Source organism: Caloenas nicobarica, chromosome 2, assembly GCF_036013445.1.
Source record: "Caloenas nicobarica isolate bCalNic1 chromosome 2, bCalNic1.hap1, whole genome shotgun sequence".
In the NCBI taxonomy this organism is placed as follows: domain Eukaryota; kingdom Metazoa; phylum Chordata; class Aves; order Columbiformes; family Columbidae; genus Caloenas; species Caloenas nicobarica.
Window position 1 is genome coordinate 141958564 of NC_088246.1, and position 15419 is coordinate 141973982.

Genomic DNA, 15419 nt, shown 5'->3' on the forward strand with positions numbered 1-15419 from the left:
TCTGGAACCCAGAGCTCTGACTCAGGGCATCTGTGGCAAAGGGAGGGTCATGCCGGAGGACCACGGGGGGAAAGGGAGGCAGGAGGCATGCACCAGCAGGAGAGCAAAGCAAGAGCAAGCACCACACAAGAAAAGGCAAGCAGAGGCAGCATCTGTAGCAACCTTGAAGCATTCCTGGGGGGCTGAGAGTGCTATGGGTCCATGCACACCACTGTGGGAGTGTCCTCACGGATGTGGGGGCTCCAGCCACACAGTGCACCAGCATCAGTGGGATGTGGTGGGATGATCACAGCACCCCAGGTAGGAAAGCTGAGCAGGCTCTTGGAGACATGGCCACTGCAGGCACAAGGACTTAACTTGCTCCACTCCATGTCTGCACTCAGTTACCTGGGCTCTTACAGGGCTGTTCTTTAATAGGAAGTGGTTCCTTGTAAATAGGGCTCATGTGCTGCCAGAGCTGGGATGTATAACCTCTGTCCCACTGCCCCATCCGCAGGGTTTGAGTAACAAGCCGAGGATGATGCATAGGGCAAGATTGCCCTGAGGGAAGCAAGCGAGGAGGCATCGTCCCCCTGCACCCCCCAGTCCTGCAAAGCATTGACAGCAATCCATTTCCAGCGGCCAGAGTCTGGATGTGAGAGGTGGTCATGAGGCAGCTGGCGGGAGACAGTGCAGGTCAGCCCGGTACGAGGCCCCTGTCTCAGGGCACCTGTGCCCTGCACAGCCGGCTGCCTGCTCCGGGGGCGTCAGGGGCACGGTCAGCTCCCGCCGCAGGAACTGCCACCACTTCCCACTGTTGCCAGAGCCAAGCTTCTCCGCCTGGCTCAGCAGAAAGAGGGAGATTTCTTCACAGCCGCCTCCAGCGTGGGCAGAGATGCTGCCACCGGTGACCATGTAATTCGACATTATTCCACACACCAGCAATAGAACTCTGCCCCGCCGAGAGCAGCCGTGCAGGGACGTCGGGCCCCTCTGTCAGAGGCACGAGACTTCAGGATCATTCCTCCCGAAGTGGCTGGGCAGGGTTGTGTGGGGAGGTCGGGGGTTCCCAGCCGGCGTCCGAGGGGGCGGTGGGCAGCCTCAACACGCAGCCCTGCTCTGTTCACACCAAATTGCTCGGACGAGTGCCCCCATCCTCCGTGTTTTCAGTCCCCGCAGGGACACTGCCCGGGCGACACGGCGTGGGCGCAGCGCGGGGGCCGCGGCAGGACCCGCTGGTGCCGGGGCGGGGGGAAGGGGGCGGCACCTCCTCCCCCGGCCCCTTCCCGGGGCGCTGCCCGGGCTCCCGCGGCGCCCGCCGGCGGGTGAGGGGGCAAAGGGGCGGTGGGCCAGCGGTCGCGGGTGGGTGTCGCCGCCGCGGGAGAGGGTCCGCGGGTGCCCAGCGCCACCGCGGGCGTGGGCGGGCGTCCCCGCCCGGGAAGTTGTGCCGGTCGGAGCCGGTGTGAGGCAGGATCGCGGGGGGAGGAAGCCCGATTTTTGCGTCCCCTCGCAGCGCCGGTGCGCGGGGGCAGGAGCGAGAGCGAGCGAGCGGCGGCACCGCCGCACGCCGGCTCCGCCGGGCCGCCCCTCCTCAGCCGGGCAGCGCGGCCGCCGGCCCCGCGCCGGCTGCCCACCCGCCGCGCCGCCGTCCCGCGGCGGCAGCGCCGATCACCGGCGGGGTCGGCGGGAAGCGGGGAGCGGCGGGAAGGGGCGAGCGGCAGCCGCGGGGGTCGTCGCCATGACGAGCGCGTGTGCCGCCGCCTCCCGCCGCTGAGCGGGGCGGCGCGCGGCCGCTGTCCCTTCAGCACCGCGCGGCCGGGGGCCGCCCTCCCGCCACCGGCACCCGCACCCCCGCCGCACCGGCACCGGCGGCGGGGCGAACCCTGGCGGCCCCCGCGGGCGGCGGGAATGGCGGGCCGGGGGCAGCAGGGCGCGCCGGCGGGGAGCCGCGGCCGCTGAGACAGCAGGTAGGGGGGGCGCGGCGGGGCGCGGCGGGGCGCGGAGCGGGGCGGCTCCCCCGCGGCGGGGCGCGGCGGCAGTCCCGGGCAGAGCGAGGCCCCGAGCGGGGGCGGGGGCGGGGGCGCGGGGCTCCGGCCCCTCGGAGGGGGGGCGGCTGGGCGAGCGGCGCGGCGGGGAGCGGGGCCCGGGCGGCGGCAGCCGGGGGGTCCTCGTCTGGCGGGGCCGGGGCGCGGCGGGAAGCGGGGAAGGTCCGCGCGGCCCCGGTGGCACAACGGCCGTGAGCAATGGGGGGTTTCGTAGGAGCGACAGCCGCAGCCCAGGTGAACGGTACGGGTGGGGACAGGAGCCTGCAGAGGGAACAAAGGAGCCGCCCTCAGTGTCTTCAGTGGGAGACGGGAGAAAGAAAGAGGAAATGGGGAAAAGGGGGAAAGAGGGAAAAGGGAGAAAGGGAGAGAGACAGAAAGAAATAAAAGAAAGAAAGAGTGAGAAAGAGAGAGAGAAAGAGAGAAAGAAAAAGAGAAAGAAAGAGAGAGAGAAAGAAAGAGAGAAAGAAAGAGAGAAAGAGAGAAAGAAAGAGAGAAAGAGAGAAAGAAAGAGAGAGAGAAAGAAAGAGAAAGAGAGAGAAAGAGAGAAAGAGAGAGAGAAAGAAAGAGAGAAAGAGAAAGAGAGAAAGAGAAAGAAAGAGAGAGAGAGAAAGAGAGAAAGAAAAAGAGAGAAAGAGAAAGAGAGAGAGAGAAAGAGAGAAAGAGAGAAAGAAAAAGAGAAAGACAGAAAGAGAGAGAGAAAGGAAGAGAGAAAGAGAGAGAGAAAGAGAGAAAGACAGAAAGAGAGAGAGAAAGAGAGAAAGAGAAAGAGAGAAAGAAAAAGAGAGAAAGAGAAAGAAAGAGAGAGAGAGAGAGAAAGAGAGAGAGAAAGAGAGAAAGAAAGAAAAAGAAAGAAAGAGGAAAGAAAAAAAAGAAAGAACGATAAGGTGAACATGCTATAGATTTGCTCATTCTGCTCATTTTCTGTGCAATTGCATCCTAGGTTTTCGTTCCCTGTACACCTTTGGAAGGAACTCACTATGACAGGGCAGAGTCTGAAGGCTTTATCTGAAGCGAATTTTGAAGACAATGAGATCAGCATCAACGTCGGAGGCTTTAAGAAAAAAATGAGATCCAACACATTATTAAGGTTCCCTGAGACCAGGCTGGGAAAACTGCTGAGCTGCCACTCAAAGGAGTCAATACTGGAGCTCTGTGACGATTACGATGACACCAAGAATGAATTTTATTTTGACAGGAACCCCGAGCTCTTTCCTTATGTGCTACATTTTTATAACACCGGCAAGCTCCATGTGATGGGTGAACTCTGTGTGTTTTCTTTCAGCCAGGAGATTGAATACTGGGGAATCAATGAATTCTTTATAGACTCCTGCTGCAGTTACAGCTATCATGGGAGGAAAATGGAGCCAGACCAAGAGAAATGGGAGGAACAAAGTGACCAGGAAAGTACTACATCTTCTTTTGATGAGATTTTGGCATTCTACAACGATGCCTCTAAGTTTGACAAACAACCCTTTGGAAACATCAGGAGGCAGCTCTGGCTTGCTTTGGATAATCCTGGGTACTCAGTCTTAAGCCGAATCTTCAGTGTCCTTTCAATAGTGGTGGTGCTGGGCTCCATCGTGACCATGTGCTTGAACAGCCTTCCGGACTTTCAGATTGTTGACAGCAATGGGAACCCCGAGGAAGACCCTCGCTTTGAAATCGTGGAACATTTTGGTATTGCATGGTTCACTTTTGAACTGGTGGCGAGATTTGCAGTAGCCCCTGACTTTTTAAAATTTTTCAAGCATGCCCTGAATTTGATTGACCTCATGTCTATCCTTCCATTTTATATTACCTTAATTGTCAACTTAGTGGTGGAAAGTAGTCCGACTTTAGCAAATTTAGGCAGGGTTGCACAAGTCCTGAGACTCATGAGGATCTTTCGCATATTAAAGCTTGCTAGACACTCCACAGGTCTCAGGTCTCTTGGAGCCACCCTGAAGTACAGCTACAGAGAGGTGGGGCTTCTTTTACTTTACCTCTCTGTTGGCATCTCCATTTTCTCCGTGGTGGCTTACACCATTGAGAAGGAAGAGAATGAGGGGTTAGCCACCATCCCTGCTTGTTGGTGGTGGGCTACCGTTAGCATGACCACAGTTGGCTACGGGGACGTTGTGCCAGGGAGCACCGCTGGCAAGTTGACGGCATCTGCATGCATCCTAGCCGGTATCCTAGTGGTAGTGCTTCCCATTACACTCATCTTCAATAAATTCTCCCACTTCTACAGGCGTCAGAAGCAGTTAGAGAGTGCCATGAGAAGCTGTGATTTTGGTGATGGCATGAAAGAAGTTCCGTCAGTCAACTTAAGGGACTACTATGCTTATAAAGTTAAATCCCTTATGGCCAGTCTTACCAATATGAGCAGGAGCACCCCCAGTGAGCTGAGCCTGAATGATTCGCTGCATTAGTGCACAAGTTTGACAGCAGTTTGCATGAGAGCTATCAAGAGCTATGTTTATAAGTGTTTTCCTATTTGTCTTCTTTTTTTTTCCTAGAGGATAGTGTTGCTGACACTGCACTAACTTTTTGCACTTGAGAAACTAAAGACATTTCTATTACAAGTTGACAGTTTGCACATTTTCATCCTGTTGCGTAGGTACTAAATGCTGACTTTTCCATACAAATGTTACCACTTCCATGACATTAGTGCTAATGGTATAGTGATGATCTGTTACTTTGTGCATTTCCTCATCGAAGCAGAGAAATGAATGCACCCAAGTGGAATAAAAATTCTCAGCTGTGATGCGAGTAATGAAAAAAATCGCCTATCACCTATACTGGTATCTGTACTAGTGTAGGACTTCTCATTAATTTTACAACAGTTTAAAACAATCACCTGTGAATCACTGACATGGGAACACTCTTCCCCATTTTTCTGACCAGTAATTCTGATCATCACATGTCTGAAAACACCTCCAAGCTTCACATTTCTATGGAAGTTTGCTTACTCTTGAGCACGTGTGTTAAAAACTGGGTGTTCTTGTTCTGAAATGTTATGTATGATAATATTTTTAAGAAGCTCCTAAGCATAAAGATACCTCTCTTTCCAAGATTAGGCCAATACTGAGCCTTCTGAAGAAGCCCACTCTTCATTTTCAGATGGCTATGTATTCAAAGACTACATTTCCACAAGTGATTCCAGATATGGAGGCCCATGAAGATATCTCAGGTTTCCATTCCAGAAATGATCTGCCCACAGCTCGGTTCTAGTGAAGCTGAAGATACCCTGTATTTCACTTCATGAAAATGGTTCTGAGATTAGACACACAAAAACGCAGATTTTCAACAATTAGAAGCTCCAGTGAAACACTTGGATTTGTTTAATGGAGCAAAATATTCCCACATGAACTGTACAGGCAGCATTTTAGGAACTGACATTCATATACTGCAAAAAGACTAATTATAAAGATGCCATATGTGAGGCTGAGATATAAAATCTAATTTTATCAGGAAAGCTTGAAAGCAGGTGTTGATGGCAGATAATTTCATTAAGCTTTCTGCCAAGGAAACTCTAAGGGGAAAAAAAAGCCTGTAAGCCACATTTTCCCACAGAAAGAAACTCACAACTTGCAGCTAAGGAAGAGTATAAGGGCCTAAGAAAGGAACAGATTAAAAAAAGAGCTTAATACCACACACGCTGTGGGCAGGTCTTCCTACCTGCTTCTGTGATGTAGTCGATTCAAATCCTTTCAAGGGCTGGCCTGTTCTTTTTTTTTTTTTTTCTTATTTTTCTTTTTTTTTTTTTTAAAAAAAAAGGGATACGTGACAGAGCAGATCATCTGGGTTTGCAAGAGTAATCATGAATCTGCATAAACTTATTTTTTGCAGGCTTGGCCTCTTCCTTTATGTAATTGTACAGAGATCAAGCACTTGTGGCCAACAGGCAGAAGCCACTGCTTCCCTCTATTTATGCTTCTAGGGATCTGTGCTATAAAACAAGCATTTCTTTTCAGATCCTGCAGGTCTTTCATCCCATTTATTACATAAAATGTTCCAATTACTTTTTTTTTTCACTTGTGAAGGCTACAGAGGTTCAGAAAATAAATTCAAAATAGTTAGAAGTTAAAATACTAAAGCCGAAATTGTCATGTTTGGAAGTTTGTGTTTGCGCACCACAAGGAAGAGTGACACCTGAACTAAAGTGTTCCACCTGGTAGAATAAAGCAAATATAGTACAAGCAGGTAATTCTTTTTTTTTTTTTTAAGCTATTAGAGGTTGCTGATTGGTCTGGATCTTTTGATGATGTTGCTGTATCCGTTCCACCAAAACCCAGAAAGCTGAGCACCCAGGATCAGATTACTTTATGCCTGATCACTTTTTGCAGAATACACAGTATGAAATAGCTTAACCCCCCCATGCACCATTTTCTTTGAAGACCCTCCCTTCACATCAGTTAGTAGTTGATTTATGCCATGAAGTGTGAGGGAAACGCATCCTTTCTAACCTTACCAAATAAAACTCTTGGAGGTTTCAACACAGCCTGCACAAGTTATGAAGTCAATAGGCAAGACGTTGCTTGCTGCCCCTGAAAATTGAAGAGCCATATACATGGCCCTGAAGGTAGACTTAGATAACCCAAATTAAGCATCCAAACTTCAAGCATTTTGCTAAGGTTTCCACTTTTGGAGGGCTGCTTCAAGTTCTCTGCTGGGTCATGGGCATAAATTCAATAGTCTTGTCCCTGCTTCATATTGCATGTGTGTAAACTATCATACACCTACAACCAACCAGCCAAAACACAGCACAGCACTACGTTGCCTGTTGGATTGAACTACCAGGAAAGAAACAAGGGAAGGAGGAGATGGGCTTATGCAGCACTTATGCTTCACTTGCGTTACTGCAAGGGTGGCAAATTCCCCCACTGGTGTCAAGGACACTGCAAGTTCTCACTGGGTCTGTTGGCTGGGGGTCTTCAGAGAATCCAGCTCCAAGCAGTGGTTTTATCTCAGATTCACAAGCAGTAGATTCACAGAGTTGAAAAGCAATGACTTTGGCGGCAGTTATTTGAAGAGGCCTGTAAACTTGCCGAAGAGTAACAAATTCCCTCAGCTGTTGTTAGTTTAGCATTGCAAAGGTTGGATCCAAACTTTGCAACACATCCTTTCAATAACCTATAGCTTATCTTATGTTCAAGATTTATTGTTATTCGTAGAGCTGATGCTCTGTCATTTCTGCAAATATTGAATGGAATGTGTCCAAATTGCAGTTTACTAAAGAAAATGAAATACCCCAAGGAATTACGACTTTTATTGTACTGGTTGAAAGGAATTTTCATTATTGCTTTTTATATAAGTGCTTTGGATCAAAGACACTAAATAAATAAAGTACTGAAATTTAATATGTTCTTAGTAGCATGACAATGACTTTACACAGTACACAAGAATTCCCTTCATAAACTTAACTAACTCCATGTTAAAAACAGTCAGATTTTTGCTCCCTCCTCCTTCAGAAGAGCATTCCACAGCTGTGCTGCTCTCCAAGACTTGTGCAACTTTGAGCATAATTTTATTATTGGCTGCTTTATAGTAGGTTTTTTTCTCATGCCACCACTCTTCTTTAGCTTAAACATTTCATTTTTTGTCTTACTTTTGCATGCATAGTGTATTTACAGACAGCAACCATATGCCTTTACACGCTTATTTTCACAGGATTATACCTGCCAAGCTTCCTTTTAGGTTTTTTTGTGCAAGTCATGTTCCCCTGAGCAGCCTAGGGGATGTAGCCTTTTTTTCTGCATTCTTTCTGCTTAGATTTAATCTGTTTGAGCTGGAATTGTACAGTATTGTATCACTTTGTACAGCAGTTTTAATATTTGCTTGTGACTAACAGAATTTTTCACTGAGGAGGATGACAATAGTTCTTATATAAGCAATGTTGTTGCCTTAGCTCCCCCAAAATATCTAGGTAAAGAGGAATGAGGCACACCCTTCCTGACATTTTATCAAGCAACCTCTATTTTAGGGCTCAGTCCAGTAAATGCTGAGAATCCTCAGCTCTCATTAAATAAAAGTTACAGAAAAATGTTTACACTTTGAAGGAAAAATTGAATCTCTCCAAAGCCTCCATGAGGAGAAGAGGTGGTGCACTTTTTGAGTAGTCAGTACTTTTGCTAGACTTCTTAAATCATAGAATCATAGAATGGTTTGGGTTGGAAGAGACCTTCAAAGCTCATCTAGTCCAACCCCCTGCAATGAGCAGGGACATCTGCAACTAGGTCAGGTTGCTCAGAGCCCCGTCCAGCCTGGCCTGGAATGTCTCCAGGGATGGGGCATCTACCACCCCTCTGGGCAACCTGGGACAGTGTCTCACCACCCTCATGGTAAAAAATTTCTTCCTCATGCCCAGCCTGAATCTCCCCTCTTTTAGTTTCAAACTGTTACCCTTTGTCCTACCACAACAGGCCCTGCTAAAAAGTCTGTCCCCATCTTTCTTATAATCCCCCTTTAAGTACTGAAAGGCTGCAATAAGGTCTCCCAGGAGCCTTCTCTTCTCCAGGCTGAACAGCCCCAACTGTCTCAGCCTGGCCCAGGATACAATTACCTCCTCTGATCATTTTTGTGGCCTCCTCTGGCCCCTCTCCAGCAGGTCCATGTCTTTGCTGTGCTGAGGGCTCCAGAGCTGGACACAGGACTCCAGGTGGGGTCTCACCAGAGCGGAGCAGAGGGGCAGAATCACCTCCCTCGACCTGCTGGTCACGCTCCTTTTGATGCAGCCCAGGATACAATTGGCCTTCTGGGCTGCAAGCGCACATTGCCGGCTCATGTCCAATGTTTCATCCACCAGTATCCCCAAGTCCTTCTCAGTCAGGCTGCTCTCCATCCCTTCATCCCCCAGGCTGTATTGATACCAGGGGTTGCCCTGACCCAGGTGCAGGACCTTGCACTTGGCCTTGTTGAACCTCAGAGGGGCCACTTCTTGAGCTTGTCCAGGTCCCTCTGGATGGCATCCCATCCCTCAGGTGTGTCAACTGCACCACTCAGTTTGGTGTCATCCACAAACTTGCTGAGAGTGCTCTTGATTCCACTGCCTATGTCATTGATGAAGACATTAAACAGTACTGATCCTATTATGGACCCCTGAGGACCCTCTGTTTGGTAAGAGCAGGGCATCTTCACTTCTATAAAACAGCAGGTCAGAAATGAAGGATGAGAGGACTAATTGGCTGCTTTCTTCAGTGTCTGAAACTTGAAAATTGTTGTGGTCAGAAATCTGCTTACTATGGACGTGCCATTTAATGAAGAACATTGCAGCTGGCGTGTGGTCCTCCTGCCTTGTGGCTGTCACCTTCCTGGCACCAGGGAAAACGCTGCTGTGACTCTTTCAGCTGAGAGCTTTGAATTGCTTAAATGAGGATTATGGTAATATTTCAAATGAGGCAACTTACTTTATTGCCAGGAATAAACTGTAAGAGAATCTTGATTTCTAGTACAACTCTGGGCTATCTTGAGAGTTGGAGATGTCCTTGAGAAGCAATATGTTACCTTATTTTCCTGAGATGTAAAATCTATATATAGACTGTGATTAAGCTTTTCATGTATTTTCAGATTTTATATGATTGCCTGGTTTATTATTCACTTGCTTTCATCAGTTGCAAATTCTCTCTTTCCCTGCAGGCTATTTTATCCGTTTTGAAAGCAGACTGTTTTTTTCCTCACATATTATATACAGCATGAGCTACTTCATATTGCGAACTTAAAAACAAAGAACTTTGTCTTGAATTTTCCAACTTCAATACCTCCAGTATTTGTACCTTTTTGTACAGGACTTTATGAGACTGCAGGGAACTACTGTATCTGGTGCTCTTTGTACTGTGTTTCTTGTCCCAGTAGTATGTAACACACTGAAGAACTCAGCTTTGTGCCACAAAATGGAAATTAAATGCATTAAAAAGTATGTTTCACCAGAGATTAAGAATTGATTTAAGTTTCAGGATATTCTGGGTATATATTTTAATCAAAGAGAAGCTTGGATCTCATTGGGAAGGTAGGTTTCTTTTAAACATATACGCCAGGCTAGACTTCTGTTTTTAGAAATGATCTAAATTGGTGGTGGTGGTGGGGAACCCACCTTTTTTAGTTGAGCGAATAGCACAAACTTCTTGTTCTCTACCTCACAGATTAGAGACTAAGCAACATACCAATAGCACTTGTAAGTGCTAAATCAACTTGACATGACTTTTCAATTTCCTCAAAACAGCCCCCATCCTTAGAGGCCCCAGCTATGCACACGTAAGCAGCAGAAAGCCCCTGGAGTCACTGCTCTTGCTGTGTGAGTTACTCGTTTCCTCTCGCAATGTTCCTGACTTTACTTTTGATGGTACATTCAAACAACCTTCAACCCACAGTCACCACTCATATCCCTTGGGGACGTGTTGTGCCAGAACTATTCTTCTATTCTTTTCTCGTCATGTTTTTTTTTGTGGTTTTGGGGTTTTTTTTGTTTGGTTGGGTTTTTTTGTGTGTGTTTTTGTTTGTTTGTTTTGGGTGGGTTTTGTTTGTTTGTTTGTTGTTAGTTTTGTTGTTGTTGTGTGTTTTGTTTGGTTGGTTTGGTTTTTCCCAATTTATGCACTGGTTCCCCTTTAAGTTACATCAGAAATTAGTTTGATCTCCTGTAACTTATTTTCAAGTTCCCCACTATTTACACAGGGCTAGAAGAATATTCCCATCCAGCTTCTGAAGCATCTTTTACTGATTCTGCTGCTTTTTTTTTTTTTGAAAAAAAAAAAGATTATGCTTCTTACCTGAGAATAATGTATTAGGTTAACAATACAACAACAGACAATAGATTATTCAAAGCAACAGTTCTCTACTTAGTTGCTTCAGAGACAGCTGTCATGTCTGTGCCTTCACAGCAACAGTTGGGTTTATTAAGAAACATCACCCTCGTTAAGGATTGTGGATCTCTTCACCTCTCATATATAAAATTATGGGTTGTCATCTGGAAGAGGCAACCTCCAAACAGTCTAGAAAGTGTTTGCCAAGGTAGTGTGACATTGCTCTGGCTCTAGAATTTATTTCTCCTGCTAGTAAAAAGGGTGGAGAATAGTTCCACAGGTGCTGAGACTCAAACTGATCTCCCACTGGACACTGCAGAAATTTGTTTGCCTGACATCGCCTCACCCGTTACACACAACCCTAAATCACATCAGTGCTCACTTGGATAAACGCAGGCATCTGGCTAGAGGCGGTGGTGGCACAAATCCAACACTTCAGCTTCACAGAAGTGTAGAAGCAGCATCGGCACCTTGCATCCTTTTTTTTAATTTCAGGGCACCAATGGGGTTTGGCTTCTCACTGAACCCTGTTCAGAAATAAACAGGACTTAGATTCTTGGGGATTGGACAAAGTCTGCTATAAATCTGCCAATTTCTTCTATACATCTGAAGAACTCCAAGAGAGCTGCCCGCTTTCAGATGCACGGTCCAACATCTGCTGGTGGTCACCATGTGTGCAGGTGCTCTGCGTGGTGCACATCTGTGTAGTTCTCAGCAGACTGTTCCACTGATTACACTGTCGACCTTCGAAGAAAACTTTTAATCACATTTGGAAGACCAGTGGTACTCAAACATCACAGTTTTCTTTCCAGCAGCCACTGCTCTGCCCATCTTAATTCCTGTACCTCTTGCGTCACCCTCTCTGTTTGCTGTACCCTGACGTGGCTGTTCCTGCAGTCCCCAGGACATATGATGAACGAGTGACGTGGTGGGGCCATAACACAGCAAAATGAGTGGTTGGAGTTCCTACCTTGGGAATGTCAATCCCACCAATGTTCAGTGAAAGTTATTCTTTTAAATTACTATGCTATTTTTGAAATGCATGTTCTTTCCCTTTCTAGGAAATGTTCTGAACATTGACACTCTAGCATAGCCCCTTTAATGACCAGCCATTTAATTACCAAGGAAATTTTAATTTATTTCTATTGTACCAGTGCCCATGCACTCCAGATCAAGGGACAGCACCTCCATAGGTTATGTTTTCCCAAGCACGGCAAAAGATAACACATCAAAAATGTGCTTTCCTTTTGCAAAATGTCTGTTCTCTAAACAGGTTGGCGGCCTCATGGTATTTTGGGAAAGCAGGGCCCTGCAGCTTGTGTCACTTGCTGTGATGAGGGGACACAGCAGCCAGTTGGGTCTGCAGCACAGAGCCCATTCAGCCCTGAGCAGCCTCATTTCCACAGATCAGGACAGAAGCTGGAAGACGGTGCAGAAACACAGCAGTAATCTCTTCTTAAATATGCCTGAATTGTTGTTCCTTGCCCTAGAGCAAAGAGCTGAACTAAACACTTCAGCATCTGTCTGCAAAATAAAATATTAGCCACTTTGCCAACAGAACCTCCTCCTGCTTCAGCTGCAAGATAGTACCCAACTGTTGTGCTTTTTGTGGAGGCAGGAACTGGAGATAAGCACTGAGATGTATAAAAATTGTGTTGGCTGATGGGCTCAATAAATCAATGTTAACTACATTTAAAAGGCTTCAAACTTACACTCACACTTGTAATAAATTTGCATAAATTGTTGGGATGCAGGGCTACTGTGTTGCTGGTTCTGTGATCCTAGAAATCCTCAGTTCCTTATTTATCCCAATAATTACATATTTGGGGGCTGTTTAAACATCTGGATGTCAACAAGAGTTATAATTACACTACCTAAGAGAAATAGGTTTATCGAATCTAATACAACACTATTCCCATCGATTTCAGCCACATTACATTGTGGAATATAAACAGCCCAAAAAGCTAATGTATTTCTGGAAAAGCTGAGGAATCGGTGGTGGATGCGCTTGCTTAGCAGGACAGGTTGCTGAAAAAATACAACAGGTGTATAGCCCATCAGCATTTCCTAGCACATACCCATAGTGGGTTACCAAACTACTTTTGGTTGTTTTAGAGTTTCTAACGGGATCAGAGAGACTCTTGGAATGAGTGAGAGGAATATTTCAGCTGTATTCATTGAAATACTGAACCAATACTTACTGCATTAGAGACTTCAGTTCACTTTTCAGAGGTAAATCAGGTTTGGATTAAGCAATTATACATGCATATAAATCAGTGCAGTGTTGAATATTAACACAGTTACCTCATTATTTTCTGGATGGTCTCAAGAACTTTATTCTGTAAAGATCAACTAACAGGAAAAACAAAACAAAATTTTCCCCAGATTTTAGGAGATTCAGAAAAAGTTACTTTATTAAAGTACAGAGTTTGATTTGTTTCTGCATTTTTCAATACAAAACAGTTTGAAAAATTCTAGTCTTCCACAGTTTCAGCAAGGAAAATTGGTATATAACAAATAAACATGACATCTACAGACTGAAATAAGGCCTGCATTTTAAAAAGAATCTCATGCTTTTGGATATGGTTGCTAAGAAAAATGGTAACTCTGCTTAATCCTTCTTCAAATAATCTCTGACCTCCATAATCTCTGGACTATGACACCTGTTTTCATGTGCAATGAGAGATCAAAAGGACACCTCTTGCTGCTAAGCCTGTATACCCCATCGTACTGTAATAAAAATGAAATATCAATTGATGCATCACACTAAAGGCTTAGTGTCAGATAAATCAAATCAAAAGCTTTTGGTCTCCCTCTTTGATGTATTGGCTGTGAGTTTTTCCTTAACAGTAACCATGCAGGCTCTGGAAGCCCAGGAGTGCAAAGCAGCAGAGAGATCTGAAGAGGGGAAATGTGGTGTTAGAAACATCTGAGGGCCATAGCATCTTCCCTGCATTGGTCCTTTCAGCAACACCAAGGGAACAAATGGACAAAGAAGAGGTAGAGGGGTGTGTTTGTGTGTGTGCCCGCGCACACCTGTGTACAGCTGAAGAACGATGATCCTCCACAGCTCCAATACTGTCCCTGAGGGGAGAAACAGGACCAGGAGGGCTACGTTTCTCCCTGGAAGTTGGCTAGGGAGAGGCACTGTAATATAGAATGTCTGGCCTCAGAAGAAATATCCACAGGGAGACCAGGTTTTCAGTAAAGAACATAACGGTTTCCTTAATTTCACAGAGAAAAATATATCCAGATACATTAGCATGTGGCCACGTATATTTACAAATTTCATTTCTGAAGTTGTGACACCTAAAGAAGGTCACTGGGGTTTGCAATGCACAAGTAAATGCCATTAACATTTGCCCCCATTGTGATAGACATAAAACCAGCATCTGAGCCCAGAATCAGATTCGTTTATTCCTTCCAATGCTTTCCTGCTGGCTGGCTCCAGGCAGCTCCCTGCTTGCTGCCCAGTTTATCCCTCTGAATTTTCGCTGCGCTGACCAAGTACCAGCACCAGGCAAGAGCTCTGGTCGGTTGCCTACAGCACGTCCAAACGTCCTGCTCCCACCGTCACTTCCAGCAAAGCTACATCCGGTGCCTACGGTAAAAACTTGGGAGGCCAAGGCAGAGCACTACTGGCCTAAGAAATGTCCTGGCGTAGGGCACAGAGCCATCTTTAGCTGGTGCCATTACACAGACCCTTCCACTGCACTGAGATAATTTCCTAAAGGCCACTAAACATTTTTTGTACATCAATATAAAAACGGACACGAGGAACTTCTTCCTTTCCAAGAGTCAAACGTGATTTTCAGACCCCTTGGTCCGGGCATGCCTGCACTGCACTGGGGGCCACAGCCACGCTGCAGTCCTGCCAACAAAGCAAAGCTGCATCAAAAGCCATTTGTCACTGCAGCCTGTCCCTGTCCCTGAGAGAAGGAGCTGGCTCCTGCAAGGCTTCCTAGACCACAGGCATGGGTTTGAGCACAGTGCTGCCCGGACGCCGATCAACAGCTTGGTGCCGCCGCTATAGCAGGGAGGGAGAGGAGGAGGAGGGTGGGACAGGGACAGTGGTTGTCAGCAGGGCACAGCACCTACACAACATCCTGAGCAGGGACACAGCTCTTTCAGCCCTCTTGATAAAACCACCTCTGATACCTGATTTACGGTATCATGTCCATCCATGTCTGCCCAGGGTTAGCGCACAGAAATGCTCTCCATGCAGAGACAAATGTCATCTGCAGCCAAAACCCTCCATGACCCCAGAAAGGAGCTGGAGAGAAAAGGAGGAGTAAAAACACCACCCTTTCAGTGACTTTGCCTTTTTTTTCCCCCCATGTTTATTTACTTGGCACTATTATGGTAAGTTTCCATTTATACAATTTTAAAAATAATAAAATTTCTATCTTTAAAAGTGGCAACTGAATAAAGCAAAAATATAAAAGACAAACATGGATGGAAGAAAATCAGATGTGAAACAGCAACGTAGAGCAGCAAGATACACAGGTGACTACCTGTTTTGCTTTTGTCAGCCAACACTTCTTTTTTTCCTCACATCCACAGTTAGCTTTATCAGAAACCTGGCCAGCTGCAAGTACCATGTGCTTTTTCTTTTCTC

The 15419-nt window shown here is 46.4% G+C and overlaps 1 protein-coding gene across 1 annotated transcript; it reads left to right on the forward strand.

Annotated features, from left to right (window-relative positions):
* Positions 1 to 2204: 2204 nt before the first annotated feature.
* On the forward strand, positions 2205 to 4435 carry KCNS2 (potassium voltage-gated channel modifier subfamily S member 2). Its single transcript, XM_065629572.1, has 2 exons — positions 2205 to 2215; positions 2965 to 4435. The coding sequence occupies exon 2, from the start codon at positions 3002 to 3004 to the stop codon at positions 4433 to 4435; it is 1434 nt and encodes a 477-aa protein (XP_065485644.1). The 5' UTR covers positions 2205 to 2215; positions 2965 to 3001.
* The last annotated feature ends 10984 nt before the right edge of the window (positions 4436 to 15419 follow it).

What these genes read in the sequence shown, in the direction of transcription:
- KCNS2 (XM_065629572.1), top strand. Translation starts at nt 3,002, where the DNA reads ATGACAGGGCAGAGTCTGAAGGCTTTATCTGAAGCGAATTTTGAAGAC.